Source organism: Anoplopoma fimbria, chromosome 17, assembly GCF_027596085.1.
Source record: "Anoplopoma fimbria isolate UVic2021 breed Golden Eagle Sablefish chromosome 17, Afim_UVic_2022, whole genome shotgun sequence".
In the NCBI taxonomy this organism is placed as follows: domain Eukaryota; kingdom Metazoa; phylum Chordata; class Actinopteri; order Perciformes; family Anoplopomatidae; genus Anoplopoma; species Anoplopoma fimbria.
In genome coordinates, this window is record NC_072465.1 from 29,386,854 (window position 1) to 29,414,353 (window position 27,500).

The 27,500-nt window shown below is 38.7% G+C and overlaps 4 protein-coding genes and 1 long non-coding RNA gene across 5 annotated transcripts in view; 1 reads left to right on the plus strand and 4 right to left on the minus strand.

Moving 5' to 3' along the window:
- Positions 1 to 34: 34 nt before the first annotated feature.
- Positions 35 to 2,117, minus strand: LOC129106502 (nuclear factor 7, ovary-like). Its single transcript, XM_054617935.1, has 2 exons — positions 1,955 to 2,117; positions 35 to 1,844 (listed from the first exon to the last, which is right to left on the minus strand). The coding sequence occupies exon 2, from the start codon at positions 1,825 to 1,827 to the stop codon at positions 439 to 441; it is 1,389 nt and encodes a 462-aa protein (XP_054473910.1). The 5' UTR covers positions 1,828 to 1,844; positions 1,955 to 2,117; the 3' UTR covers positions 35 to 438.
- Positions 2,118 to 8,320: 6,203 nt separating this feature from the next.
- Positions 8,321 to 10,442, minus strand: LOC129106503 (zinc-binding protein A33-like). Its single transcript, XM_054617936.1, has 2 exons — positions 10,274 to 10,442; positions 8,321 to 10,163 (listed from the first exon to the last, which is right to left on the minus strand). Exon 2 carries the CDS (start codon positions 10,144 to 10,146, stop codon positions 8,752 to 8,754), a length of 1,395 nt encoding a protein of 464 aa, XP_054473911.1. The 5' UTR covers positions 10,147 to 10,163; positions 10,274 to 10,442; the 3' UTR covers positions 8,321 to 8,751.
- Positions 10,443 to 17,018: 6,576 nt separating this feature from the next.
- Positions 17,019 to 19,488, minus strand: LOC129106504 (zinc-binding protein A33-like). Its single transcript, XM_054617937.1, has 2 exons — positions 19,034 to 19,488; positions 17,019 to 18,923 (listed from the first exon to the last, which is right to left on the minus strand). Exon 2 carries the CDS (start codon positions 18,904 to 18,906, stop codon positions 17,518 to 17,520), a length of 1,389 nt encoding a protein of 462 aa, XP_054473912.1. The 5' UTR covers positions 18,907 to 18,923; positions 19,034 to 19,488; the 3' UTR covers positions 17,019 to 17,517.
- Positions 19,489 to 21,018: 1,530 nt separating this feature from the next.
- The window catches only part of oser1 (oxidative stress responsive serine-rich 1), a 7,719-nt gene continuing 1,237 nt past the window's right edge, over positions 21,019 to 27,500 (minus strand). The window contains exons 2-4 of the mRNA XM_054617770.1: positions 25,247 to 25,356; positions 23,665 to 23,781; positions 21,019 to 22,375 (exon numbers count right to left, since the gene is read on the minus strand). Of these exons, the coding sequence (XP_054473745.1) occupies positions 21,457 to 22,375; positions 23,665 to 23,781; positions 25,247 to 25,323 (1,113 nt within the window). The 5' untranslated portion in view covers positions 25,324 to 25,356 and the 3' untranslated portion in view covers positions 21,019 to 21,456. The remainder of the gene's footprint in view (positions 22,376 to 23,664; positions 23,782 to 25,246; positions 25,357 to 27,500) is intronic.
- Positions 26,346 to 26,905, plus strand: LOC129106383 (uncharacterized). The gene is made up of 3 exons (XR_008531834.1): positions 26,346 to 26,553; positions 26,584 to 26,792; positions 26,833 to 26,905. It is a non-coding gene; the product is annotated as an uncharacterized LOC129106383 (long non-coding RNA).

The following is a 27,500-nucleotide window of genomic DNA, read 5'->3' on the forward strand; positions in this document are numbered from 1 at the left end:
TCATCATACTCATAATTAACCCCAAGCTGAAAGCAAATCCGAATTCATCAAACTACAGTAAAAAAAGGTGTTTCTTGAAGAATAAGAGCAGCGGTTATGATTATGATTGTCTCAAAAGCAATTCAAAGCCATGCTGTTTTTTTTTCTTAAACCAATGAATGGAAGTTTCTGATATTTCACATTCATGAGAATGGACCGGACGAACAACATGAAAACAATAAAACAACATAAAGTCTCTGACCTCGGCTGTCGAGGACGAGAACGGCTAAACAAACCAAAACATGAGAAACTAAGTGATATATTGTTACGTATTAAAAGGTAGACAATAGAAATAAAAAGCTGATTGTCAATATAAAAAACAAAAAGAGAATGAAAACAATAATAACCCTTTAAGGCTTTAAAACATAAACATAATGATAATAATCATCCTCTTTATCTCTAACTGCTCTGTTCCACTGTCACACTGATCTTCATCGGTAACATCTTCAGTTTATCAACAGTGCTAATGAATGGAAACATCCTCTCAGTGAAAGTGTGTGTGAAGGTGTGTATGTGTGTGTTAGTATCAGGATCAGAGAACGACAGCTTTCCTCTGTTCCAGTCCAGATTCACTCTGATCCTCTGGAGCTCCTTCTGCACTTTGAGATCAGTGGATGGACCTGATTGTGACCGTGCTAAGTATTCACCTTCATAGAACCATATTCTCCATAATCCAGACTGTATGAATCCCTTCCTCTGGACAGACTCTGCTAACACACCCAGAAACCAGAGTGTACTGTCTCCAACATCAACATCCCAGCTGTGAGTCCCTGAGTTAAAGCCCTCAGAGCCCAGAACAGAGCAGAAATAATCAAACCTCTCTGGATTATCAGGAAGCTGCTGTTCCTCTCCAAATCTCACACTGGTCAGATCTTCAGACAGGATGAGTCTTGGATGAGCAGTGTTTGGGTCCAGAACCAGAGGAGTGTAGGAGACCATGTCCTTCATCTTGTTCCAGATGTTGAAGGTCAGGTTGCCCAGGTGTTTGGCCTCATCTATCAGAGCTCCTGAGAGCAGCTGTGGATCCTCCAGCAGGGGGCGCTGCTGGACTCTTTCCACTGCAGCCTTGTAGTTGTTGAGGAATGAGACGTCTTCAGCTCTCAGCTCGTCCTCTGTGGCTCTGACTGTGTCTGAAAGAGCTGCTATCTCTCTGCTCAGAGCCTCCATCTTCTCCTTCATCATCTGACTCTTCTGCTCCTCTTCCTCCCTCAGTGCAGCCATCCTGGCCTCCTCTTCCTCCTCTAGAAACTGGTGGAGCTTCTTAAACTGATCCTGAATCTGCCTCTCTGTGCGTCGGGCCTGGACCTTCATGTGTTCTGCTGTTTGATCAAACTTCACTTTAACTTGTTCACAAACCTTTAACTTCTCCTTTAAGGGCTCCAGAGTTTCCTGAAGTTTCTTCTTGTGTTGTTGAGCAGCTTCATCGATGGGTCTGATTCTGTGGTTGGTGTGTTTCTCTGAATCTCTGCAGATGTGACACACTGGCTGCTGATGGTCCAGACAGAAGAGTTTGAGTTTCTCAGAGTGCAGACTGCAGAGAGCCTCTGAAGCTCTCTGATCTCTCTCCTGTAAGAAACTCTCACACAGGTTCTTTAACACCAGGTTACAAGGTGGTTCTTCCCTTGAAGATCTTCTCTTACAAACTGGACACTCCTGTGTTGGTTTCTCTCTCCACCAGCTCTTCAGACAGTCTTTACAGAAGCTGTGGCTACATGACAGAAGAACAGGATCTCTAAAGACTTCATGACAGACCGGACAGCAGAGATCCTCCTCTGATCTGGAAGCCATTTTGTCTCTGAGTGAAGCTGAAAACACAGCAGACAGAAAGAACAGTCAGTCATGGCTCCACCTCCCTCCTCTACTAACTTCACTGAAATCTACTTTCACTTTGAGTCGTGTTTTTAGTCAAACTCACGTTCAGTGTGTGGAGTGTCAGCAGGTTGAAGCAGCAGTGTTGTAGTTTTCCTCTTTTCTCTCCTGTAGCTGAACTCACTCAGATGAAGTTGTTAGTTTGTTCTGAAGATGAATCTGATCGTCTGGTTTTCAGTCTGTGTGTCTCTCTTTAGTGAGGACGAATAATAAACTGTTTCCTGGTTTGTTTCAGGTGAGTCAGGTGAGGGGTGGAGCTTTGTCACACCTCCTCTGCTGAATGTTGTTGGATCACTTGTAACACTGAGGTGTGTCTCAGTCCAAAGTACTGATTCATTGCTGTTATGTGGACTGATAGAGTGCAGCAGGCTGTTACAACATTTATGTTTGTGTTCAAAGGAAGTCTGAACGTATTTAGAATGTAGAGGAGGAGTTAAAATATAATATAGTAAACTCCTGAGAGTATTCTTTGAATGAGGAACCGTGGAACATCAAGGGAGGGTTAATGTGGAATATTGTTACTGAAGGGTTGTATGTGCAGTAATGAATAATGTATGTAAGGACTCACATGTAATAATTAATGGATTGATGAAAGTTTCTTGGTTTTGTTTGATCATAAAGTGACTTTTAATGAATTGATTAATGACAAGCACCTCTGCCTGCAACGTATCCTCAAACAACGGTTCGTATGATCTGAGTTTTACTACGAAACTTCAGTAACACGTGTCAATTTACACTTTGAACATGCATACGTTTCTTTTCAAATTAAACTTCCTTCTTCACAGGAAGCTCAGTTTAGGCAACAACACCACTTAGTTAGGTTAAGGAAAAGATCATCGTTTGGTTTTTAAAAAAACATGGAACTGCGTTACTGAAGTACACAAGTTACCTTTTCGAAAATACTTTTAAAAAACGACTGGTCACTGGTGAACAGACTGGTTCAAGAGTGAATATGTTTTTCTAATTCTTGTTTAATTTACAGACATCTGAATTATGGCAGATCATCTGAAACCGGCTGCTGGGAGGCTTTGACAACGACATTTAAAGAAGAAATGGGAGATTTTTTTACGTGCATTTTCAATTTCATTGTAGTTGTATGAATAAAAACAAATTAATTGTTGCCTGTGTCAGATGGTCTTGTTTTTCCTGTCAGTGTAAACTGTTAATGTGTTACTATGACTACGTATTTAAATGCTACATATTTTACTGTGAGCATTTTGAGGTTGAAAATATGTTTAAAAGATGTTTATGTCTAAAAGACGTTGAGAAGTGGTTCAAAAGTGAAAGTTTATTCGACGTCTATTTGTAGACGTCTATTAGACGTTCACGTTTAGACCATATTTAAAATATTGGCTTTCAACTGAGAAATGTGGATGTGGTTTCATAGTAAGTTTCGAAAATGATGATATAACATTATTAGCTCAACTTAAGGATTACAAATGCACTATTGCAAATCACGTTGAAATGTGGTCTGAACGTGAACGTCTATTAGACGTCTACAAATAGACGTTGAATAAACTTTCACTTTTGAATCACTTTTAGATGTCTTTTCAACAGAAAAATGCTCACTGGGTTCCCTTTTCCCGTCTCCTCTGAACTGGTGTCGCTGCGTTATGAACCGATGACGTCACACAGACCTGAGCTCAAACCAATGACAACAATCGGTTTTCATACACAGATTCCTGGATTTGGGTTTGTTCTCTGTGTCAAATTATGGAAACGTGTATTCTGTATCAAAAATAAAATGTAATAAACCTTTTTCATGATGTTTTTCTGTCCATTATATGTTTGTTAAACACGTAGTTAATAAAGGAAGAAGTACTCAGATCCTTTACTGTAGTAAAAGTAGAGATAAAAAATACTTAATTACAACCAAAAGTCTGGAATTCAAAATATTACAAGAGTAAAATACTTCTTTAGAGAACTCTTTCTAGTTTCACAAGATTGCCAACCCTGCTTTCAAGTACATTAGTTGACTAAATGTACTTAGTTACATTACACTACTGAATGCAGTACATTAAGCATATTCATCTGTGCAGCTTATTGAATGACTAAATTCAACACAGCTTGAAATCAATATATAATGAACAGTTTTCTCTTCTCTACGAACTCCTCATATTCTTATAATCTATAGATCCATATATATATTATATAAATCCCTATTAGGTATGACCAATAATATATTTCCTGGTTGACAGTTAATGCCACACGTGCAACATGTACAAGTAAAGCTGAAATGATTAGTCAAATGAATTGATAAGTTTATTAACAGAAAATGAAATAATAAAGCTATCTTGATTGTTTTAGTCATGTGTTATGTAAACAAATATTTCATGGTTCCAGTTTCACTAATGTTAAGATTTTTCCTTTTATTATTATTATTATTATTTATAATGTGGAGCTTGCAGTCGATAGAAATCTTGGAAATAATCATCAGATTAATTGTAAACATAATCACTAGTTAATAGTTCAAAAGGAGTTCAGCTCAACCAACTACAACAGTTAAATTCAGCTTTTACATTAATACATGAGTAAAAAAATATCTATTGATATAATATATATACATAAAATAATAAACTATATTTGATTGTTTTAGTCATTTGAAATGCCCAAAATATTTCATGACTCCAGCTTCACCAATGAGTGAAGCTTTTATGCTTTTCCTTTTATTCATTTTTATTTTTAAGTAATGTTGAGGTTGCAGTCGATAGAAATCAAGACAATAATCTGCAGAATAAAATAAAAAGAATCATTAATAATTCAAAATAAGTAAACAGGAAAACTCTGCGTTTACATTAATACACAAGTTTAAAAAATCTATTAATATAATATATGTAAATAATACAGGGACATTTTTCTGCACTGAGTACTTTTACTTTTATTACTTTAAGTACATTTTCTTGATTATATATAGATACTTTATACTTTCAATGCAAGACATTTACTTGCAATGAAGTATTTTTTTTACCTTGTGGTATTTTTACTTTTACTTAAGTAAAGGATCTGGATACTTCCTCCACCACTGCTATTAGTAATCAGTTTTCTTTGTCAAGTACTGGAAACGTAGTTTCCTCAAACGTGCGAAACAGCGCCCCTCTGGGTTGTAACGGCTGCTACATGTCGGCCGGTGAGTGTGGTCAAACGTGGTATTGCAGCCTCACTACCAGGACAGGTGGAACACAGGTGACGTCCGCATACTTCTATTAAAAGCTGCTAGCTAACGGCTAAAGCTAACGAGATGTGTTTTTATCTCCTTTACACCAGCATATAATGCACTGTGATGTCATTTTATTTATTTTAATTATTTTTAAATCCACAATGTGCGGTCATAAATAATCTAGAAGCTGAGTAACATAAACTAACACTGTCAGAAGGAGGATGAATCACCTCTGTGGTTCTTTTTGAGAATGCAGTTTGTAGTGTTGCAGTGCATTGCATTTTTCCTGCAGCGTGTTCACATTATTGTGTCCACTCCCATGTTTGATCTCCTACTTGTAACTGATATCAGTACAGGACATGAGTGACCACTAGGGGGCAGTGCAGGCAAAGGAAAGGAAACAGACTGCAGTCATCTTCCACAGGATTTAACTGGCACATTACTGTTTAGTTTTTTTGTCTGAACCCTTGTGGCAAAGTTGAAAAGTTGATTTTATACATTTGCATTCCCTGGATTTTTGTATTTAGTTTATTAAGACACACTTGTTTTCCCACCAGAGGTTTTTTTTCCTTAAAGCTTGTTGCAGGGCTCTGCTTGTGATCATGTCTTTGTGGGTTCAAGCACCTTAATGTGAAGTTTCTTTGTAGAATTAGTGCAGAAAATGAGCAAACTGTACATGCAGATTGATAAGATGCAACAACTTTGAATTATCAAACAGGACATTTGCCAGATGCATTTATTTTATTGTTAGAATTTCATTTTCTGCTACTTTTATTTGCTTATACATTATTTCATTTTACTTTTATTGTCCTTTTATTTCAGTTTTTTAATGAATCATATAAAAAAAGTTATTGGAATTGATTTTAGGCTACTTGTAAAAAAGTCCAGACTCACCTCAAACTTCTAATTTGATCTCAGATTTAAAAAATTTCCTGACACACTGTGTGTTCTCGTGTTATTAGTGTTTGTTGTGTCACCTGGATTAACCCTGCAGTGGAAACCAGGTTTCTTGAAATAGGATTCATAATAATATTAATAATAATATTAACAATATTAATAATATTAATATTATTATTATTATTAATAATAATAATAATAATAATAATAATAATAACGATAATAGATTCATCTTAATTCCTGTGTTACTTTTGTAGCTTATAGTCATCTCTGTTGTGGGGTCCGGGGCATGCTTTTTTGATATAACTATCTTAATTGGTCTATTTTTATGCTTTTTTATTCACTCTGGCATCATATTTATCCTGTTAAAGTTTTATTTTGGGAAGTTTTTCCTCTTCCGATTGGAGGAACCAAGTACAGAGGATGTCAGACGTTGTACAGATTGTAAACTCTCTGAGGCAAATTTGTGATATTGGGCTGTGCTAATATAATACATTTGAATTAAATCATATTTACACTTTCTTTTTATTTAATAAGTGCAAACAAATAAAAAAATATAAAATAAACTTAAGATAAGATAAGATAAGATAATCCTTTATTAGCCCTGCAGTGGGGACTTAGTTTAAACAAAGATTAAGAATTGCTTCATTTTAAATAATTATAAAAATTTGTTTTTATTACTGTCCTAATGGTAAAAAACACATTCTAAACCTGTTTCATAATTATATAAATCCCACATCGACATCAAACGCAGCAGAAATCCACACCAGCAGACCCAGAAGCAGCAGTGTCTCTGGTCTCTGCCTCTTCTTCACCTCCTGCTGCTCCAGACTGACGTATCTCAACAACTCTTTTGATTGATTGCCATGAGTGTGCACATCAGAGGATGAAGTCTTTGGTTATGTGTGTGTGAATCGTTGGAGAGGTAGAAATGAAGGTTGCTACGCTCGTCTGTTAAAGTAGAGAAGTGCTTTATTAGTGCATTCGTTTACCCTTTATTTTGTACGTATTTCTTTTAGGTAATAATGGACGTGGAATGGTACATATTCTTTGTGCATTCACCCAACAACATGTTCTGATCGTCTGGTTTTCAGTCTGGGTGTCTCTCTTTAGTGAGGAAGAATAACTAACTGTTTCCTGGTTTGTCTCAGGTGAGTCAGGTGAGGACTGAGGAGTGTCTCAGTCCAAAGTATAGGTTTATAGCTGGATATGTTGACTGATAAGCCTGCAGCAGACTGTTGCAAAACTTATGTTCAGGTTCTACTGTAGTTTGAACGACGGTTGTATATAGACCAGTAAAACTGTTAAAAACGATTTAAATGAAATCCTGGCAATATTCTGACAATGGGGGACCGTGGAACATCAAAGGAAAGGGTTAATGTGGAATATTATTGCAGAAAGGTTGTACGTGCAGTAATGAATAATGTATGTAAGTGGTAACAAGGAATGGTTCCCACATAATAATTAATGGATTGAAGAACATTGTTTGGTTTTGTTGGATAATAAAGAGATCTTTGCGTTTACTTTTTGGCATGTGTATATTTTGAATATTCACCGTTCTGTTAACCAGTTATATTTATGAAACTTACCGTTCATCTGTTTGCTATTGAAACCCATTTCTACCACTGGGATGAAAAAAAAGATCCTATAGTTCATTTTAATGACAAAATATCTCAAAATAATGAGAAAGTTTTTCATTGTTTGTTCGACAAACAAGTGAAAGAAATGGGCTTCCATACAAAGCAAGAACGTTTTTTTTTCAAATTTCTTTGGTGCTAAGAATACTTTCTACTGCTTAATTAAACTTTTATATTGTAAAGATTGTTTTTATTTCCTCCCTATTTATATATTTACTGCAGCGATGGAAATAATAAGATCTTGGTTTACTTACGTAACAGTACAAAAGTATTAGCATCAAACTACACCTTAAGTAAAAAATATATATATTAAGCAAAAAGGCCCATTTCAGTGTAATAATGTTTGATATTATTGTATTATAATTATTGATGCATTAATGTGTTCATCACTTGGTGATCAGTTTAATTTATTCATATAGGCTACTACCTCCCCTTATGATATTTATCTTACATACATATATATCATTTTTTATTATTATGAATACTCAAGTACAAGTACCAAAAACTGTATTTAAGTAGAATATGTTTCCTGTTCATTTCACTGGAGATATTAAAGTAGTCAATAAAATAACACAGGTTTTTGCAGTAAGAGTCAAATTTATTTTTTCAAAAGACTGAGCAATGCAGCAAAATAATACAAAAATGAATGTTTACACAACTGTTTGCGTCATGAATTTTAAACTCTCAAAGGTTATGGAATTAAACGTTAAAGTATATCATCATACTCATAATTAACCCCAAGCTGAAAGCAAGTCAGAATTTATCAAACAAGAGTAAAAAAGGTGTTTCTTGAAGAATAAGAGCAGCGGTTATGATTATGATTGTCTGAAAAGCAATTTAAAGCCATGCTGTTTTTTTTCTCAAACCAATAAATAGAAGTTTCTGATATTTCACATTCATGAGAATGGACCGGACGAACAACATGAAAGCAATAAAACAACATAAAGTCTCTGACCTCGGCTGTCGAGGACGAGAACGGCTAAACAAACCAAAACATGAGAAACTAAGTGATATATTGTTACGTATTAAAAGGTAGACAATAGAAATAAAAAGCTGATTGTCAATATAAAAAACTAAAAGAGAATGAAAACAATAATAACCCTTTAAGGCTTTAAAACATAAACATAATGATAATAATCATCCTCTTTATCTCTAACTGCTCTGTTCCACTGTCACACTGATCTTCATCGGTAACATCTTCAGTTTATCAACAGTGTTAATGAATGGAAACATCCTCTCAGTGAAAGTGTGTGTGAAGGTGTGTATGTGTGTGTTAGTATCAGGATCAGAGAACGACAGCTTTCCTCTGTTCCAGTCCAGATTCACTCTGATCCTCTGGAGCTTCTTCTGCACTTTGAGATCAGTGACTGGACCTGGTGGTGACTGTGCTGAGTATTTACCTTCATAGAACCATATTCTCCATAATCCAGACTCTATGAATCCCTTCCTCTGGACAGACTCTGCTAACACACCCAGTAACCAGTATATACTGTCTCCAACATCAACATCCCAGCTGTGAGTCCCTGAGTTAAAGCCCTCAGAGCCCAGAACAGACCAGTTATATGAATCATCAATCCTCTCTGGATTATCAGGAAGCTGCTGTCTCTCTCCTCGTCTCACACTGGTCAGATCTTCAGACAGGATGAGTTCTGGATCAGCAGTGTTTGGGTCCAGAACCAGAGGAGTGTAGGAGACCATGTCCTTCATCTTGTTCCAGATGTTGAAGGTCAGGTTGCCCAGGTGTTTGGCCTCGTCTATCAGAGCTCCTGAGAGCAGCTGTGGATCCTCCAGCAGGGGGCGCTGCTGGACTCTTTCCACTGCAGCCTTGTAGTTGTTGAGGAATGAGACGTCTTCAGCTCTCAGCTCGTCCTCTGTGGCTCTGACTGTGTCTGAAAGAGCTGCTATCTCTCTGCTCAGAGCCTCCATCTTCTCCTTCATCATCTGACTCTTCTGCTCCTCTTCCTCCCTCAGTGCAGCCATCCTGGCCTCCTCTTCCTCCTCTAGAAACTGGTGGAGCTTCTTAAACTGATCCTGAATCTGCCTCTCTGTGCGTCGGGCCTGGACCTTCATGTGTTCTGCTGTTTGATCAAACTTCACTTTAACTTGTTCACAAACCTTTAACTTCTCCTTTAAGGGCTCCAGAGTTTCCTGAAGTTTCTTCTTGTGTTGTTGAGCAGCTTCATCGATGGGTCTGAATCTGTGGTTGGTGTGTTTCTCTGAATCTCTGCAGACGACACACACTGGCTGCTGATGGTCCAGACAGAAGAGTTTGAGTTTCTCAGAGTGCAGACTGCAGAGAGCCTCTGAAGCTCTCTGATCTCTCTCCTGTAAGAAACGCTCACACAGGTTCTTTAACACCAGGTTACAAGGTGGGTTTTTCTTTGAAGATATTCTCTTACAAACTGGACACTCCTGTGTTGGTTTCTCTCTCCACCAGCTCTTCAGACAGTCTTTACAGAAGCTGTGGCTACATGACAGAACAACAGGATCTCTAAAGACTTCATGACAGACCGGACAGCAGAGATCCTCCTCTAATCTGGAAGCCATTTTGTCTCTGAGTGAAGCTGAAAACACAGCAGACAGAAAGAACAGTCAGTCATGGCTCCACCTCCCTCCTCTACTAACTTCACTGAAATCTACTTTCACTTTGAGTCGTGTTTTTAGTCAAACTCACGTTCAGTGTGTGGAGTGTCAGCAGGTTGAAGCAGCAGTGTTGTAGTTTTCCTCTTTTCTCTCCTGTAGCTGAACTCACTCAGATGAAGTTGTTAGTTTGTTCTGAAGATGAATCTGATCGTCTGGTTTTCAGTCTGTGTGTCTCTCTTTAGTGAGGACGAATAATAAACTGTTTCCTGGTTTGTCTCAGGTGAGTCAGGTGAGGGTTGGAGCTTTGTCACACCTCCTCTGCTGAATGTTGTTGGATCACTTGTAACACTGAGGTGTGTCTCAGTCCAAAGTACTGATTTATTGCTGTTATGTGGACTGATAGAGTGCAGCAGGCTGTTGTAATAGTTATGTTTGTGTTCAAAGGAAGTCTGAACGTATTTAGAATGTAGAGGAGGAGTTAAAATATAATATAGTAAACTCCTGAGAGTATTCTTTGAATGAGGAACCGTGGAACATCAAGGGAAAGGGTTAATGTGGAATATTGTTACTGAAGGGTTGTATGTGCAGTAATGAATAATGTATGTAAGGGTTCACATGTAATAATTAATGGATTGATGAAAGTTTCTTGGTTTTGTTGAATCATAAAGTGATTTTTGATGAATTGATTAATGACAAGCACCTCTGCCTGCAACGTATCCTCAAACAACGGTTCGTATGATCTGAGTTTTACTACGAAACTTCAGTAACACGTGTCAATTTACACTTTGAACATGCATACGTTTCTTTTCAAAATAAACTTCCTTCTTCACAGGAAACTCAGTTTAGTCAACAACACCTCTTAGTTAGGTTAAGGAAAAGATCTTTGTTTGGTTTAAAAAAACATGGAACTGCGTTACTGAAGTACTTAGTTACCTTAACGCTGACTTTTCGTTTCACACTTGGAACGAACAGACGTCTCCTGGCTGAAACATCTCTGTTTGTTGGACCCATCCACCTCAACTCCCTCCCACCCTGTGAGTGCTTTAGGGGCCTTTATATTTCCTGGTTCATGATCATGTGGATAACATACTAAACTATTTCTGGGATATCTATTAATTATAGAGCCTTTGTTTTCCGTAGCGTTTGATACGAATGCTGGATGAGAGCAGCCTGACATCCTACAGCCTCCTCACCCAGAGGGAGAGGGAGTACCCGGCCAGCCCCCCGTCCTCTGTGACTGTATATTTGACATAGCTAGGTGTTTTTTATCAATTGAACCATTCCAGTTGTTTTTTGAAAGGTGTGTGAGTGTGTTTTCACTCTGTTTGCATGCAGGAAAAGAGGAATAAGAGAAATTTTGTCTCTTGGTTTTGCTGGCGATAACGTGTTCATCTGTCATACTGGTGCGAGGTCTGATCATATTGACTGGTTGGGATTTTATATTGTATACAGACTTTTAATTGATTTGAATACATCGATCCATCCATCTCTTATCCATCCTTGCTCCTTTTTTTATTTTCATCTGCCATTACTTCAGATCCAGCAATGTCTTTACTTTGTTTCCTAAAAAGTTAGTAGTGATGTTTAGAAGTGTTTGTAAGAGGAACTTCTCCATAGTCAGTGTTTCACTACAGTAGATGGAGCTGTGGACATATTTTAGACAACTAAAAGAATCAATATCAGTGTGAGTGTACGCTGTATTTAGGATATTTTCTCAGCCACCAGACTCCATTGAGAAAAACAGTGATTTAAGCTCAAAGTTGCTGGTGTACTGCTGCCTCCATCGGTTAGTTTGTTTGTGTTATTGTGTGACTTTGGTGTTTTTAAAGGGTTAAGTCAGATTCACCAAAGTCACAAAATAACACCAACATTATTTAATTATTTAATTAATATTTTATAATTATTTCATTATCCTGTATTATTAATATTATCAACATTTTCATGAACATTATTATTAATATTATTATAATTTCATTACCATTATCATAATTATTATTAATGAATTATTATTTCTTCTTTCTTCTTCTTCTTCTTCTTCTTCTTCTTCTTCTTCTTATTATTATTATTATTATTATTATTATTATTATTACTATTATTATTATTATTACTATTATTATTATTTATCATTATTATTCTTTATTATTTCATTAATATTTCATAATTATTTCATTATCCTGTATTATTATCAACTTTATTATAACATTATTAATATTATTATTTAATTACCATTATTATAATAATATTATATTTCATATTTAACAAAGTAATAACATTTCAACCTTCAAATAGGTAATTTCTTTCATTTTTAATGTGCTATGAAAACATTTTTCTCAATAATTCCAGACAATAACTGATGTACATGTGTTCAGGAAATGTCTTACTCCGCTCAAACTAAAAGTCAAACATTTTTTATTTACCAATTATCAGATACTTCAAAGTAAAAGTCCTACATTTAATTCCAGTCAATGACTGATGGATACTTATTCAGGACATCTCTGACTAAACTTGTACTGACAATGAAACATTGTGACTGATTCACATCTACTCAGCAGATCTCTTACTCCTCCCATACTGAAAATCAAACATTGTTACTGTACCAATTAAGGTATTTTTCAAATTAAAAGTTCTACATTTGTGCATTTAAAAAGCTTATTTTTTAATATCCAAGGTCCTATAAAAAGATTTTTTATCCATAATTCCAGACAACAAATAATATTTAAGTGTTCAGGACATCTTTGACTAAACTTATAAAGAAAATCAAACGTTTTTACTGCACCAATTAAAATATCTTTCAAAAGGAAAAGTCTTAAATTTGTAGGGAGAAATATCTAATAACTGAATATTTAAGGTGCTCTAAAAGTATTTTCTCAGTAATTCCAGAGAGTGACAGATATATTTCTTTTGAGGACATCTCTGACTCGACCAAAATGGAAAATCAAACATTTTTACTGTGACAATTTAAAGATTTTCCAAATTAAAAGTCCCATATTTGTTCATTTAAAAAGCTAATTCATGAATTTTAAGGTGTTATAAAAATAGTTTTCTCAATAATTCCAGACAATGACTGATGCATATGTGTTCAGGACATCTTTGACTATACTTGTAAAGAAAATCAAGCGTTTTTACTGTACCAATTAAGAGATCTCTCAAAGTAAAATTCCTATATTTGTGCACTAAAAAAAAGCAAATTTCTGAATATTTGATGTGCATTAAAAAGTATTTTCTCAAAAGATCCTGTTTGTTTGACCATAATTGGTGCTGTTATAATCATTCAACATTATAGTGTATCTTATGCCAGTGAACCAGGAAGCTTATAAAAATATATAATATGCTTTTGTGGTGTTTCCGTTACTGTATATTGCCATTGAATACCTGTTTGTTTCTTGTCAGGCCTTTTGTTGCAGGGCATAGATCTCTTCAGTAACATTATGAGGAAGTGATCACATTATAAACGAAGCAGAAGTAATGTTGAAATAATCAAATAGTCTTTGTTAAGATAATCACATGTAAACGTGGGCAGTTACAGAAACTGTTACAGAAGTTTGGATAAAGCCTGCTTTTGAGAAGCAACATTTAAAATGACTAAACAGCATTTAACCGTGTTCTTTATCAAGTAAAGGAGGTGAATTTGTCCTTTTTCAGGTTCACTGTGACAGCTGCTCTGCTGGGTTCATAGCCGATGCCTCCAGATGGACTCAGCCAAGTTTCAAACAGTAAACACATCTGGATGGAACTGCTGTCTGTGTGGACAAGTATTCCACAAAAAGTATGTGCTATGTTGTTATCTTTTTATTGTTGTTCCTTTGCTAAACTTCTATCTTTGTCTGTGTGTACAAAGGGTTGGTGGTGTAAAACCTATATTCTGCCTGTTTGTTGTAAAATCTCCTATTGGTGCATTATAAAATGTTTGATTTTCATTATTGGTGTAAACAGAGATGTCCTGCAAACAAATGTATGAGTCATTATCCGCAATTATTGAGATTTTTTTTTCATAGCACCTTAAATATTCATTAATGTAACTAATTCACTGTTCAAATGTGTGACTTTAACTTTCTAAAACATTTAAACTACTACAATAAAAACGTTTGATTTTCAGTGAGTGTGTTCAGAGATACTTTATATATTTTTGGACTGTTCTAATGTAGGACATTTACTTTGAAATATCTTTTAATTGGTACATTAAAAATGTTTGATTTTTAGTTTGAACACATATACATCAGGTATTGTCTGGAATTATTGAGAAAAGTATTTTGATAGCACCTTTAAAAATTAAAGAAATTACCTATTTGAAGGTACAAATGTAGGAGTTATTACTTTGTTAAATATGAAATATAATATACAATTGGTACAGTGAAAATGTTAGTCAGTCACGTGATGCAGGTAACTGGTTTCATTCTTAATGTGAATATAATAAATTAATCTTATTTCCATATATTTGTACATACTCTTTGTTGACATCTTATTTTGAAAACCTGAAGTTGTCTCACGTCGAGTGTTGTTTACCGTGAATGTTAGTATAGAGGCGCACTAACATTACCGTGAATGTTAGTATAGAGGCGCACTAACATTTCAGTGTTTACCGTGAATGTTAGTATAGAGGCGCACTAACATTACCGTGAATGTTAGTATAGAGGCGCACTAACATTTCAGTGTGGTTTACCGTGAATGTTAGTATAGAGGCGCACTAACATTTCAGTGTTTACCGTGAATGTTAGTATAGAGGCGCACTAACATTTCAGTGTCGTTTACCGTGAATGTTAGTATAGAGGCGCACTAACATTTCAGTGTGGTTTACCGTGAATGTTAGTATAGAGGCGCACTAACATTTCAGTGTGGTTTACCGTGAATGTTAGTATAGAGGCGCACTAACATTTCAGTGTCAGCTGACTTGACCACAGTTTTTACTTCAGTCAGGTTTTTGAACGCAGTACTTGTACTGTTCTAGTGTGTTTCAGTGAAGTATTAGTACTTTTACTGCAGTACAGGATGTGAATACTTGTGAGTAAACAGCAGCGCGTTTATTGGCAGGAAGTCGACGCCCTGATAAACTTTGGCTCCCGGTGCTTCATGGGAGTTGTAGTTAAGGATGACATCAAATAATAAATAATATAAAATGCTCTTACTTATATTAATGACGTCTTATTGTGGAAGCCGAGTACCATCATTATTTTATACTGATTTATGGGTTTATGATTCATAATTGAGATATTAATCATCATTATATATTTTGATATTATTATTTAATAAAACCTCTAAAATAAATCACACTACATAACTCTCAATGAAGAAGATTCATCATAAATCTGTGGAGCAGATGAGAAACATGTTGAAACATCAGAAGTGTTTTTGTTTGTAGTTTGTTTCTTTTATCAAAACACAGAAACATCAGCAACATTCTTCATGTTTTATTCAAACGTTGGCATTAAATGATGAAGGAACAGGAGCTGCTGTCCCTAATAAACTGGACACTGAGTGTGTGTTCAGCGTGTAGCTGTTCCTGGATCAGCACCTGAAGAAACAACAAGAAGCAGCACATTCTAAACAAATACAAATATCAAAAACAATATATCAAAAATAAACAATAAGTCACTTTAGCTGTTAAATCTTCACATTTCTTTGACAGTCAGTGAGCTTTAAGAACTACAAGCAGCAGGATCAGATCTGTTCAGTCGCCATCTTGGATTACGTCTGCCATGTTGATGTTTTTTGCAACCTATGAACAGAAGTGACCATATATGGAGTGAGGAGGAGGGACGTAGAGACGCCGTATACGTCTCTGGTGTCGACCTGTCAATCAGTGTGTAGCCCCGCCCTAAAGCATCCCCTGCTTTATGGTCTGTTTGACTCTAAATGGAGCATCATTTACTAAATGAACATCATGCTGTATTGAAGAAGACTTGAAACTAGAGATTGAGACCATAAACTCATGTTTACAATGTTTACTGAGGGAATAAATCAAGAGAGAAGTAGAGTCATTTTCTCATAGACTTCTATACAACCAGAGGAGTCGCCCCCTGGTGGACAGGAGAGAGAATGCAGCTCTGACACATGAAGCTTGGGATTCACTCGACAGAACATGAAGTTGCCGCCTATTTGGATCTGAAGACGACAAGGTTGAAACGTGAATAAATCTGAAGGTGTGGAGTTAGGTAGCTTACCAGACCTATGTAGGCTGCTGCTCATCTCACAGTAAAGTTGCATTGTGGGTAATGTAGGCACCAGGTTTTTGTCAAGGAAGAAACATTTTGTTATTTAATCTGGTTGTGCCTCATTGATTTTGATCCTTTCTTGTTTCCTTCTTCATCAAGAGTACCGCATGATAGATGTTTGATTCTTTTATATTCTGAAGATTGTTTTTATTTCCTCCCTATTTATATATTTACTGCAGCGATGGAAGTAATAAGATCTTGTTTTACTTACGTACAAGTACAAAAGTATTAGCATCAAACTACACTCAAAGTACCATAAGTAAAACATGTATATATATTAAGCAAAAAGGCCCATTTCAGTGTAATAATGTTTGATATGATTGGATTATAATTATTGATGCATTAATGTGTTCATCACTTGGTGATCAGTTTAATTTATTTATATAGGCTACTACCTCCCCTTATATTTATTTTACATACATATATATTCTTTTTATTATTTATTATAATTATTATAAGTTCAAGTACCTAAAACTGTATTTAAGTACAATATGTTTCCTGTTCATTTCACTGGAGATATTAAAGTAGTCAAATAAAATAACACAGGTTTTTGCAGTAAGAGTCAAATTTATTTTTTCAAAAGACTGAGCAATGCAGCAAAATAATAAAAAAAATGAATGTTTACACAACTGTTTGCCTTCATGAATTTTAAACTCTAAAGGGTTATGGAATTAAACGTTAAAGTATATCATCATACTCATAATTAACCCCAAGCTGAAAGCAAGTCAGAATTTATCAAACTAGAGTAAAAAAGGTGTTTCTTGAAGAATAAGAGCAGCGGTTATGATTATGATTGTCTGAAAAGCAATTCAAAGCCATGCTGTTTTTTTTTCTTAAACCAATGAATGGAAGTTTCTGATATTTCACATTCATGAGAATGGAACCGGACGAACAACATGAAAACAATAAAACAACATAAAGTCTCTGACCTCGGCTGTCGAGGACGAGAACGGCTAAACAAACCAAAACATGAGAAACTAAGTGATATATTGTTACGTATTAAAAGGTAGACAATAGAAATAAAAAGCTGATTGTCAATATAAAAAACAAAAAGAGAATGAAAACAATAATAACCCTTTAAGGCTTTAAAACATAAACATAATGATAATAATCATCCTCTTTATCTCTAACTGCTCTGTTCCACTGTCACACTGATCTTCATCGGTAATATCTTCAGTTTATCAAGAGTGGTAATGATTGGAAACATCCTCTCAGTGAAAGTGTGTGTGAAGGTGTGTATGTGTGTGTTAGTATCAGGATCAGAGAACGACAGCTTTCCTCTGTTCCAGTCCAGATTCACTCTGATCCTCTGGAGCTTCTTCTGCACTTTGAGATCAGTGACTGGACCTGGTGGTGACTGTGCTGAGTATTTACCTTCATAGAACCATATTCTCCATAATCCAGACTGTATGTCTCCCTTCCTCTGGACAGACTCTGCTAACACACCCAGTTCCCAGTATATACTGTCTCCAACATCAACATCCCAGCTGTGAGTCCCTGAGTTAAAGCCCTCAGAGCCCAGAACAGACCAGTAATAATCAAACCTCTCTGGATTATCAGGAAGCTGCTGTCTCTCTCCTCCTCTCACACTGGTCAGACCTTCAGACAGGATGAGGTTTGGATCAGCAGTGTTTGGGTCCAGAACCAGAGGAGTGTAGGAGACCATGTCCTTCATCTTGTTCCAGATGTTGAAGGTCAGGTTGCCCAGGTGTTTGGCCTCGTCTATCAGAGCTCCTGAGAGCAGCTGTGGATCCTCCAGCAGGGGGCGCTGCTGGACTCTTTCCACTGCAGCCTTGTAGTTGTTGAGGAATGAGACGTCTTCAGCTCTCAGCTCGTCCTCTGTGGCTCTGACTGTGTCTGAAAGAGCTGCTATCTCTCTGCTCAGAGCCTCCATCTTCTCCTTCATCATCTGACTCTTCTGCTCCTCTTCCTCCCTCAGTGCAGCCATCCTGGCCTCCTCTTCCTCCTCTAGAAACTGGTGGAGCTTCTTAAACTGATCCTGAATCTGCCTCTCTGTGCGTCGGGCCTGGACCTTCATGTGTTCTGCTGTTTGATCAAACTTCACTTTAACTTGTTCACAAACCTTTAACTTCTCCTTTAAGGGCTCCAGAGTTTCCTGAAGTTTCTTCTTGTGTTGTTGAGCAGCTTCATCGATGGGTCTGAATCTGTGGTTGGTGTGTTTCTCTGAATCTCTGCAGACGACACACACTGGCTGCTGATGGTCCAGACAGAAGAGTTTGAGTTTCTCAGAGTGCAGACTGCAGAGAGCCTCTGAAGCTCTCTGATCTCTCTCCTGTAAGAAACTCTCACACAGGTTCTTTAACACCAGGTTACGAGGTGGGTTTTTCTTTGAAGATATTCTGTTACAAACTGGACACTCCTGTGTTGGTTTCTCTCTCCACCAGCTCTTCAGACAGTCTTTACAGAAGCTGTGGCTACATGACAGAACAACAGGATCTCTAAAGACTTCATGACAGACCGGACAGCAGAGATCCTCCTCTGATCTGGAAGCCATTTTGTCTCTGAGTGAAGCTGGAAACACAGCAGACAGAAAGAACAGTCAGTCATGGCTCCACCTCCCTCCTCTACTAACTTCACTGAAATCTACTTTCACTTTGAGTCGTGTTTTTAGTCAAACTCACGTTCAGTGTGTGGAGTGTCAGCAGGTTGAAGCAGCAGTGTTGTAGTTTTCCTCTTTTCTCTCCTGTAGCTGAACTCACTCAGATGAAGTTGTTAGTTTGTTCTGAAGATGAATCTGATCGTCTGGTTTTCAGTCTGTGTGTCTCTCTTTAGTGAGGACGAATAATAAACTGTTTCCTGGTTTGTTTCAAATGAGTCATATGAGGGGTGGAGCTTTGTCAGACTTCCTCTGCTGAATGTCGTTGTTTTACATGCAACACTGTGTGTTTCATTCAAGTGTTGTTTTTTTCCAGCTGGATATGTGGACTGATAGAGTGCAGCAGGCTGTTGCAACATTTATGTTTGTGTCTAAAGGAAGTCTGAACGTATGTAGAATGTAGAGGAGGAGTTAAAATATAATATAGTAAACTCCTGAGAGTATTCTTTGAATGAGGAACCGTGGAACATCAAGGGAAAGGGTTAATGTGGAATATTGTTACTGAAGGGTTGTATGTGCAGTAATGAATAATGTATGTAAGGGTTCACATGTAATAATTAATGGATTGATGAAAGTTTTTTGGTTTTCTTTGATCATAAAGTGATTTTTAATGAATTGATTAATGACAAGCACCTCTGCCTGCAACGTATCCTCAAACAACGGTTCTTATGATCTGAGTTTTACTACGAAACTTCAGTAACACGTGTCAATTTACACTTTGAACATGCATACGTTTCTTTTCAAAATAAACTTCCTTCTTCACAGGAAGCTCAGTTTAGTCAACAACACCTCTTAGTTAGGTTAAGGAAAAAATCATGGTTTGATTAAAAAAAAAACATGGAACTGCGTTACTGAAGTACTTAGTTACCTTAACGCTGACTTTTCGTTTCACACTTGGAACGAACAGACGTCTCCTGGCTGAAACATCTCTGTTTGTTGGACCCATCCACCTCAACTCCCTCCCACCCTGTGAGTGCTTTAGGGGCCTTTATATTTCCTGGTTCATGATTATGTGGATAACATACTAAACTATTTCTGGGATATCTACGAATTACAGCGCTTTGTTTTCCGTAGCTTTTGATACGAATGCTGGATGAGAGCAGCCTGACATCCTACAGCCTCCTCAGGGTTCCTTCGTTAGAGGGCTCTGCCTGTGCTTACAGAACTAAGGTTACAATAACGTAACCTCAGTTCTAACTCACACAGGCTCCGCCCTCTTCTGGACTCTAGGGGTAAAGTGGGTGGAGCCTGATAAATGCAAGCCCTGCTGAGACATAACATCGACCCAACCACACTGATACTGACTGCTTACATGTTAGTCGCCACAGCCAACCTACTCTTATCACCTGGGCCCCCACATTGAGGAGGAGGGGCCACAGCCAACTCAGGTAGAATGAAACTGAACTGGGTGGAGCCTCCGCTGTACTGAACAACTGTATTCAGTTCTAACTATGGACAGTGTATAAGAAGTGGACGTAGTCTTCGTGATGTCACCGATTGGTTTGTGGACTGATGTTTGAAGCCTTGAGTTAGGCGATTTTGCCGTCGCCATCTTGACTTTTTGCAACCAGTGAACGGAACTTACCATATAAGGACTGAGGAGGAGTGACGTAGAGACGCCGTATAAGTCTCTGGTGTCGACCTGTCAATCAGTGTGTAGCCCCGCCCTAAAGCATCCCCTGCTTTATGGTCTGTTTGACTCTAAATGGAGCATCATTTACTAAATGAACATCATGCTGTATTGAAGAAGACTTGAAACTAGAGATTGAGACCATAAACTCATGTTTACAATGTTTACTGAGGGAATAAATCAAGAGAGAAGTAGAGTCATTTTCTCATAGACTTCTATACAACCAGAGGAGTCGCCCCCTGATGGACAGGAGAGAGAATGCAGCTTTAAGACACTACACTTCTGGTTCACTCGGTAAAACTGGAGGTTTGCTGCCTGGAATCAATACATGTGATGTTCAATTTTAGTTGCGTTTTCTACATTGACTGAAGAGACGATGACACACTTTCCCAACAAAAGCAGTTTGCTTCTTTATTGAGTGAAATTAAATCCAGACAGGCGACTCTCACGGGTCAAAACAAGTTTGCATCAATCATCTCCTCCTGCAAGTCCCTGCACCAAGAGCCTTGGCAACTGACAATTTAAATGTAGCACAAAACAAATGAAGGCTGAAAGTCAAAACAAATGAGGAATAGATGGGATTTTGCTTCTGTCAGTTTTGCTAAAATGATTGGGGGGGGTTAAACAGAGGGCAGGGGACAATGGAAACATTTCAACCTGGGTTAAAATCAGCCAACGTTGTACATTTAAATGACAACTTTCATGCCTGATCCATTCTTCTACCCGCTACTGACATTCCTTCGAGGCCACCTTTTCCCTCAACAACAGAAAAACAAAACTCTCTATCACATCATTTCCTTATGATATTATATTATCTTTTAAGTGTACATCATTTCAGCCATGTGTGACATCTTCTTGGGGATGTAGAGGTAATACTCCATGTAGCCAGAAAGGTCCTCTATCGTGATGTCGTCCACGTAGGCCCGCGCCTGCTCCGAACACGAGCGGGGGGAGCCCGACGACGTGGATGACGGAGGTGAAGCTGCGGCGGCGTTGCTGTTGGTACTGACAGTTCTGGGCGCCACCTCGCGGCCCGGCAGGCTCCTCTCGCACTCCGATATGACGTTGCGGAGCCCCGTGAAGGAGTACACCTCCACGCCGTGCCAGCCCTGATGGAGGGACCGACACTGGCATTGAGGTTCGGCCCCTGGGCCCGTCTCCTCCTGGGCACAGGAGCAGGGAACGTGGGGAGCCTCCACGGAGCCGCCGTCGTGGAGCTCGGACAACGCTCTGAAGTCAGCGGCTTCTCTGGATATCTGAGGTGTTGGTGCTCCAGCTGTGGACTCTGCTCCCTCACAGGGACTTTTCTCCGGGCCGCTTTCATTGCTCGACTTGTCTCCGTCTGCAGAGCGTCCTCCGTCAGGCGTGGATGTTGTCGTCGCAGCGGTAGAAACAATGACAGCGGGGATGTCTTGTAGCACGGCTCCAACACGTGTCTCATAGCTAGCACAAGATCCAAAAACCAGAGGGGGGATGTGGCCTGGAGTGCCCGAGGAAGAGAGCTCTGTCTGGGCTGGGACGGCTACAGTCAGGGCCGTTCTTCCGTCGACGGCGGCACGAGGCTCCGCCGGCTCGGGTACGGTCAGGCGCTGGTGCTTCAGGCAACCACTAGGGGTCGACAAAGCGGAGGCTGTCGCGGCGCTGCAGTAGGTGAACTTGGGAGGGTGGAGGATGGGGGACTTGGACCGCCGACGTCGCTGCGTTCTGGATGCTCCTCTAGAAGTTTTCCTCATGCAGCTAAAGATGGAGGGGAGAGAGGAAGAGGAAGGCCAGAGGAGAGAGGGATGGAGAAAATAAACATGAAACATTATGTAGGATTAATAATCTGATTTTGGGGTTTAAAAAAGAAGTCTATGCAGCTAATCAGCCTACGTCTACACTTAATGCTCTAATTAATAAAACGCTGTTTCTGTGTGAAAACTGTCCAAACTAGAACTTCCACCTAATTTACAGTGAGCATTAAAAAATTAAAAATAAAGCTAAATATCTTCTTCTTCATCCTTTTTTAAAATAAACTTAACGGCCAACATTTGGTAACAAAGTACAGACAAAAATCATACTTTTATAGAGACGTCGTCCAACGAAATAAACATGACAGCTGTGTGATCGGCTCGATGGATATTAAAAATGAGCGCTCGCAGAGAAGGTTAGAGGACACAGAAAGCCTTTTTTTGTGTGCTGTGTTCGTCATATTTGGAGCTTTTCAACCTTCGATCTGACCTGGTCCGCTACGTATTTATTCCAGAAACACAGAGACACCGACACACACTTCTACTCCATCGGGAGTGATGATTGAGAGGGATTATTTTTAGTTTATATTATTGTTTAAAACATTTTAAAAAAAGGAAAATCACTTCTTAATCTGCCTTCAAATTGCTCATTAAATCATCTTTTCAGTGTATAACAACTCTGTGTTTTAAACTTTACCATATCAAGCTACTGAAAATCTGCAGGTTTTATGTAAATGAGAAACACCTTCAAGTTGCATTTGTTTGATATATAATTCTTGGCTTGTATGGCTTTCTAAATGTCAATATGAGTACATAAACTATCAATAGCCAAGTTATTTTTTATCATAAAATGCATAGATTATTTTCTTTATGTATTAATATCAAGCTATATGGGACTATTCAATTAGAAATACAAATTTTTTACCATATCAGGCTACAGATCAGACTAAAGTTTGTGCATAATGTCAAGTTGCCTTTTTTAAAATCACAAACCATATCTAAAATGTATTATGAGCCACTTAAAAAATGTACAGAATGTGTTTTGGTTCAACTTGGTTCCCTCCGTCAGACAGCGGTACCTTTTCATACCCAGAACCTTCACCAGGCGGGTCATGGATTCACACAACACCAGGAGGTTTTAAAAAAAGGTCAAGCAGAAGCTTTCAACACGTAGTTGTGTTCCACTCAAGGCCTCAGCTGTTGACAATTTAACAAACGTAATCTGCCTACTTCTCTCCACAGTCTGAAATGTAAACCCTCTGTTCACGGTTCGACACTTCCACCAGCTCAACCTACCCATGCCAGTTGTCCTTCGGGCAGCCGAGTTTGGGCTTCGCTCCGCTGGCGTCGAGACAAGCGCGTGACGCCGCTCTGGGAGTCAACGCCTCCGACACGCTCACAGCTCCCGGTAAACTGGAAAGAAAACGAGAAACACGGAAACTTCTAAGGAACTTGAGCCTTCCGCTGAGCACTTATTGTATTCATATTAGTCTGTTGCTCTTATTGTATTCATATTAGTCTGTTGCACTTATTGTATTCATATTAGTCTGTTGCTCTTATTGTATTCATATTAGTCTGTTGCACTTATTGTATTCATATTAGTCTGTTGCTCTTATTGTATTCATATTAGTCTGTTGCACTTATTGTATTCATATTAGTTTGTTGCACTTATTGTATTAGTTTGTTGCACTTATTGTATTCATATTAATCTGTTTAAGTTATTGTGTTCATATTAGTTTGTTGCACTTATTGTATTCATATTAGTCTGTTGCTCTTATTGTATTCATATTAGTCTGTTGCTCTTATTGTATTCATATTAGTCTGTTGCTCTTATTATATTCATATTAGTTTGTTGCACTTATTGTATTCATATTAGTTTGTTGCACTTATTGTATTCATATTAGTCTGTTGCACTTATTGTATTCATATTAGTCTGTTGCACTTATTGTATTCATATTAGTCTGTTGCTCTTATTATATTCATATTAGTTTGTTGCACTTATTGTATTCATATTAGTCTGTTGCACTTATTGTATTCATATTAGTCTGTTGCACTTATTGTATTCATATTAGTCTGTTGCACTTATTGTATTAGTTTGTTGCACTTATTGTATTCATATTAGTTTGTTGCACTTATTGTATTAGTTTGTTGCACTTATTGTATTTGTTTGTTTCACTTATTGTATTCATATTAGTTTGTTGCTCTTATTGTATTCATATTAGTCTGTTGCACTTATTGTATTCATATTAGTTTGTTGCATTTATTGTATTCATATTAGTTTGTTGCACTTATTGTATTCATATTAGTTTGTTGCACTTATTGTATTTGTAATAGTTTGTTTCTATACTTTTGCTCTGGTTTATGCTTTAAGATGCTTGTTTAAGAAAGGAGATGCACTTATGACTTCTGGTGACTAGTAGTTCTCTTGAATACCTATGTTGAAGACACTTATTGTAAGTCGCTTTGGATAAAAGCGTCTGCTAAATGACCGTAATGTCTGTAATGTAATGTCTGTAATGTAATGTCTGTAATGTAATGTAATGTCTGTAATGTCTGTAATGTAACTTTATCGCAGCAAAAGTGAGACAGAGTAACCTGAACATTGATACTCTGGCTGTCATTGGCTCATAAACCCTAAAAACAGAAATGAACTCACATAGTGTGAGTCTGTTCTTGTTTACCTGATAATCCTGCATTATATATATATATATTTTTTAAATCAGGCTCCATTTTTTACTTCTCGTTTATAATAGAAAGCTACACATTTTGCTCAAGTCACTCAAGTGGATCAACTTATTGTGTTTTTATCTCCTTCCACAGTAGATATCTTATATTATCCCGTCTTTTCTTCCGTCAGGTGCATGTTGCTGTTATTTACCTCTCAGCATCGACCCTCAGCTTCTTGAAGGCCGTCTGCAGCGTTTCCTCCTCACAGTCCTTCCCTCCTGCCTCCATGGTGGGAGGAGGCCGCTCCGACCAGCCACCCAGCTACAACACACACACAGCAGTGAGTAACACACACACACACACACACACACACACACAGTGAGTAACACACACACACACACACACACACACACACAACAGTGAGTAACACACACACACACACAAAACTGTGATTCATTATATCACTATTTTAATTCTACTGTAGTCATTTAATTCTACTATTGTCATTTAATTCTACTATTGTCATTTAATTCTACTATAGTCATTTAATTCTACTATAGTCCTTTAATTCTACTATTGTCATTTAATTCTACTATTGTCCTTTAATTCTACTATTGTCATTTAATTCTACTATTGTCCTTTAATTCTACTATTGTCATTTAATTCTACTGTTGTCGTTGATGTTTTTATAAGTAGTCTTAATGTTTCCTTCGTTACTCTGATTATATGAATCATTTATGTCATAAACATTGAAAGTGTTCATTCTGCACACATGACATCTAAGGACAGAGGAGGTGAGGACAGAGGAGGTAAGGACAGAGGATGTGAGGACAGAGGATGTGAGGACAGAGGATGTAAGGACAGAGGATGTGAGGACAGAGGAGGTGAGGACAGAGGATGTGAGGACAGAGGATGTGAGGACAGAGGAGGTAAGGACAGAGGATGTGAGGACAGAGGAGGTGAGGACAGAGGATGTAAGGACAGAGGAGGTGAGGACAGAGGAGGTGAGGACAGAGGATGTAAGGACAGAGGAGGTGAGGACAGAGGATGTGAGGACAGAGGATGTGAGGACAGAGGAGGTGAGGACAGAGGATGTAAGGACAGAGGATGTAAGGACAGAGGATGTAAGGACAGAGGAGGTGAGGACAGAGGATGTAAGGACAGAGGAGGTGAGGACAGAGGATGTGAGGACAGAGGATGTAAGGACAGAGGAGGTGAGGACAGAGGATGTGAGGACAGAGGAGGTGAGGACAGAGGAGGTGAGGACAGAGGATGTAAGGACAGAGGATGTAAGGACAGAGGATGTAAGGACAGAGGAGGTGAGGACAGAGGATGTAAGGACAGAGGAGGTGAGGACAGAGGATGTGAGGACAGAGGAGGTGAGGACAGAGGAGGTGAGGACAGAGGATGTAAGGACAGAGGAGGTGAGGACAGAGGATGTGAGGACAGAGGATGTAAGGACAGAGGAGGTGAGGACAGAGGTGAGGACAGAGGAGGACAGAGGAGGTGAGGACAGAGGTGAGGACAGAGGAGGTGAGGACAGAGGAGGTGAGGACAGAGGAGGTGAGGACAGAGGACAGAGGAGGTGAGGACAGAGGATGTAAGGACAGAGGAGGTGAGGACAGAGGATGTGAGGACAGAGGATGTGAGGACAGAGGAGGTGAGGACAGAGGAGGTGAGGACAGAGGATGTAAGGACAGAGGATGTAAGGACAGAGGAGGTGAGGACAGAGGAGGTGAGGACAGAGGACAGAGGAGGTGAGGACAGAGGATGTAAGGACAGAGGAGGACAGAGGAGGTGAGGACAGAGGATGTAAGGACAGAGGAGGTGAGGACAGAGGATGTGAGGACAGAGGAGGTGAGGACAGAGGAGGTGAGGACAGAGGATGTGAGGACAGAGGATGTAAGGACAGAGGATGAAGGACAGAGGAGGTGAGGACAGAGGATGTAAGGACAGAGGATGTAAGGACAGAGGACAGAGGATGTGAGGACAGAGGAGGTGAGGACAGAGGAGGTGAGGACAGAGGATGTAAGGACAGAGGAGGTGAGGACAGAGGATGTGAGGACAGAGGATGTAAGGACAGAGGAGGTGAGGACAGAGGATGTGAGGACAGAGGATGTAGAGGAGGTGAGGACAGAGGTGAGGACAGAGGAGGTGAGGACAGAGGACAGAGGAGGTGAGGACAGAGGACAGGGAGGTGAGGACAGAGGATGTAAGGACAGAGGAGGTGAGGACAGAGGATGTAAGGACAGAGGATGTGAGGACAGAGGATGAGAGACAGAGGAGGTGAGGACAGAGGATGTAAGGACAGAGGATGTAAGGACAGAGGAGGTGAGGACAGAGGAGGTGAGGACAGAGGACAGAGGAGGTGAGGACAGAGGAGGTGAGGACAGAGGACAGAGGAGGTGAGGACAGAGGATGTAAGGACAGAGGAGGTGAGGACAGAGGATGTGAGGACAGAGGAG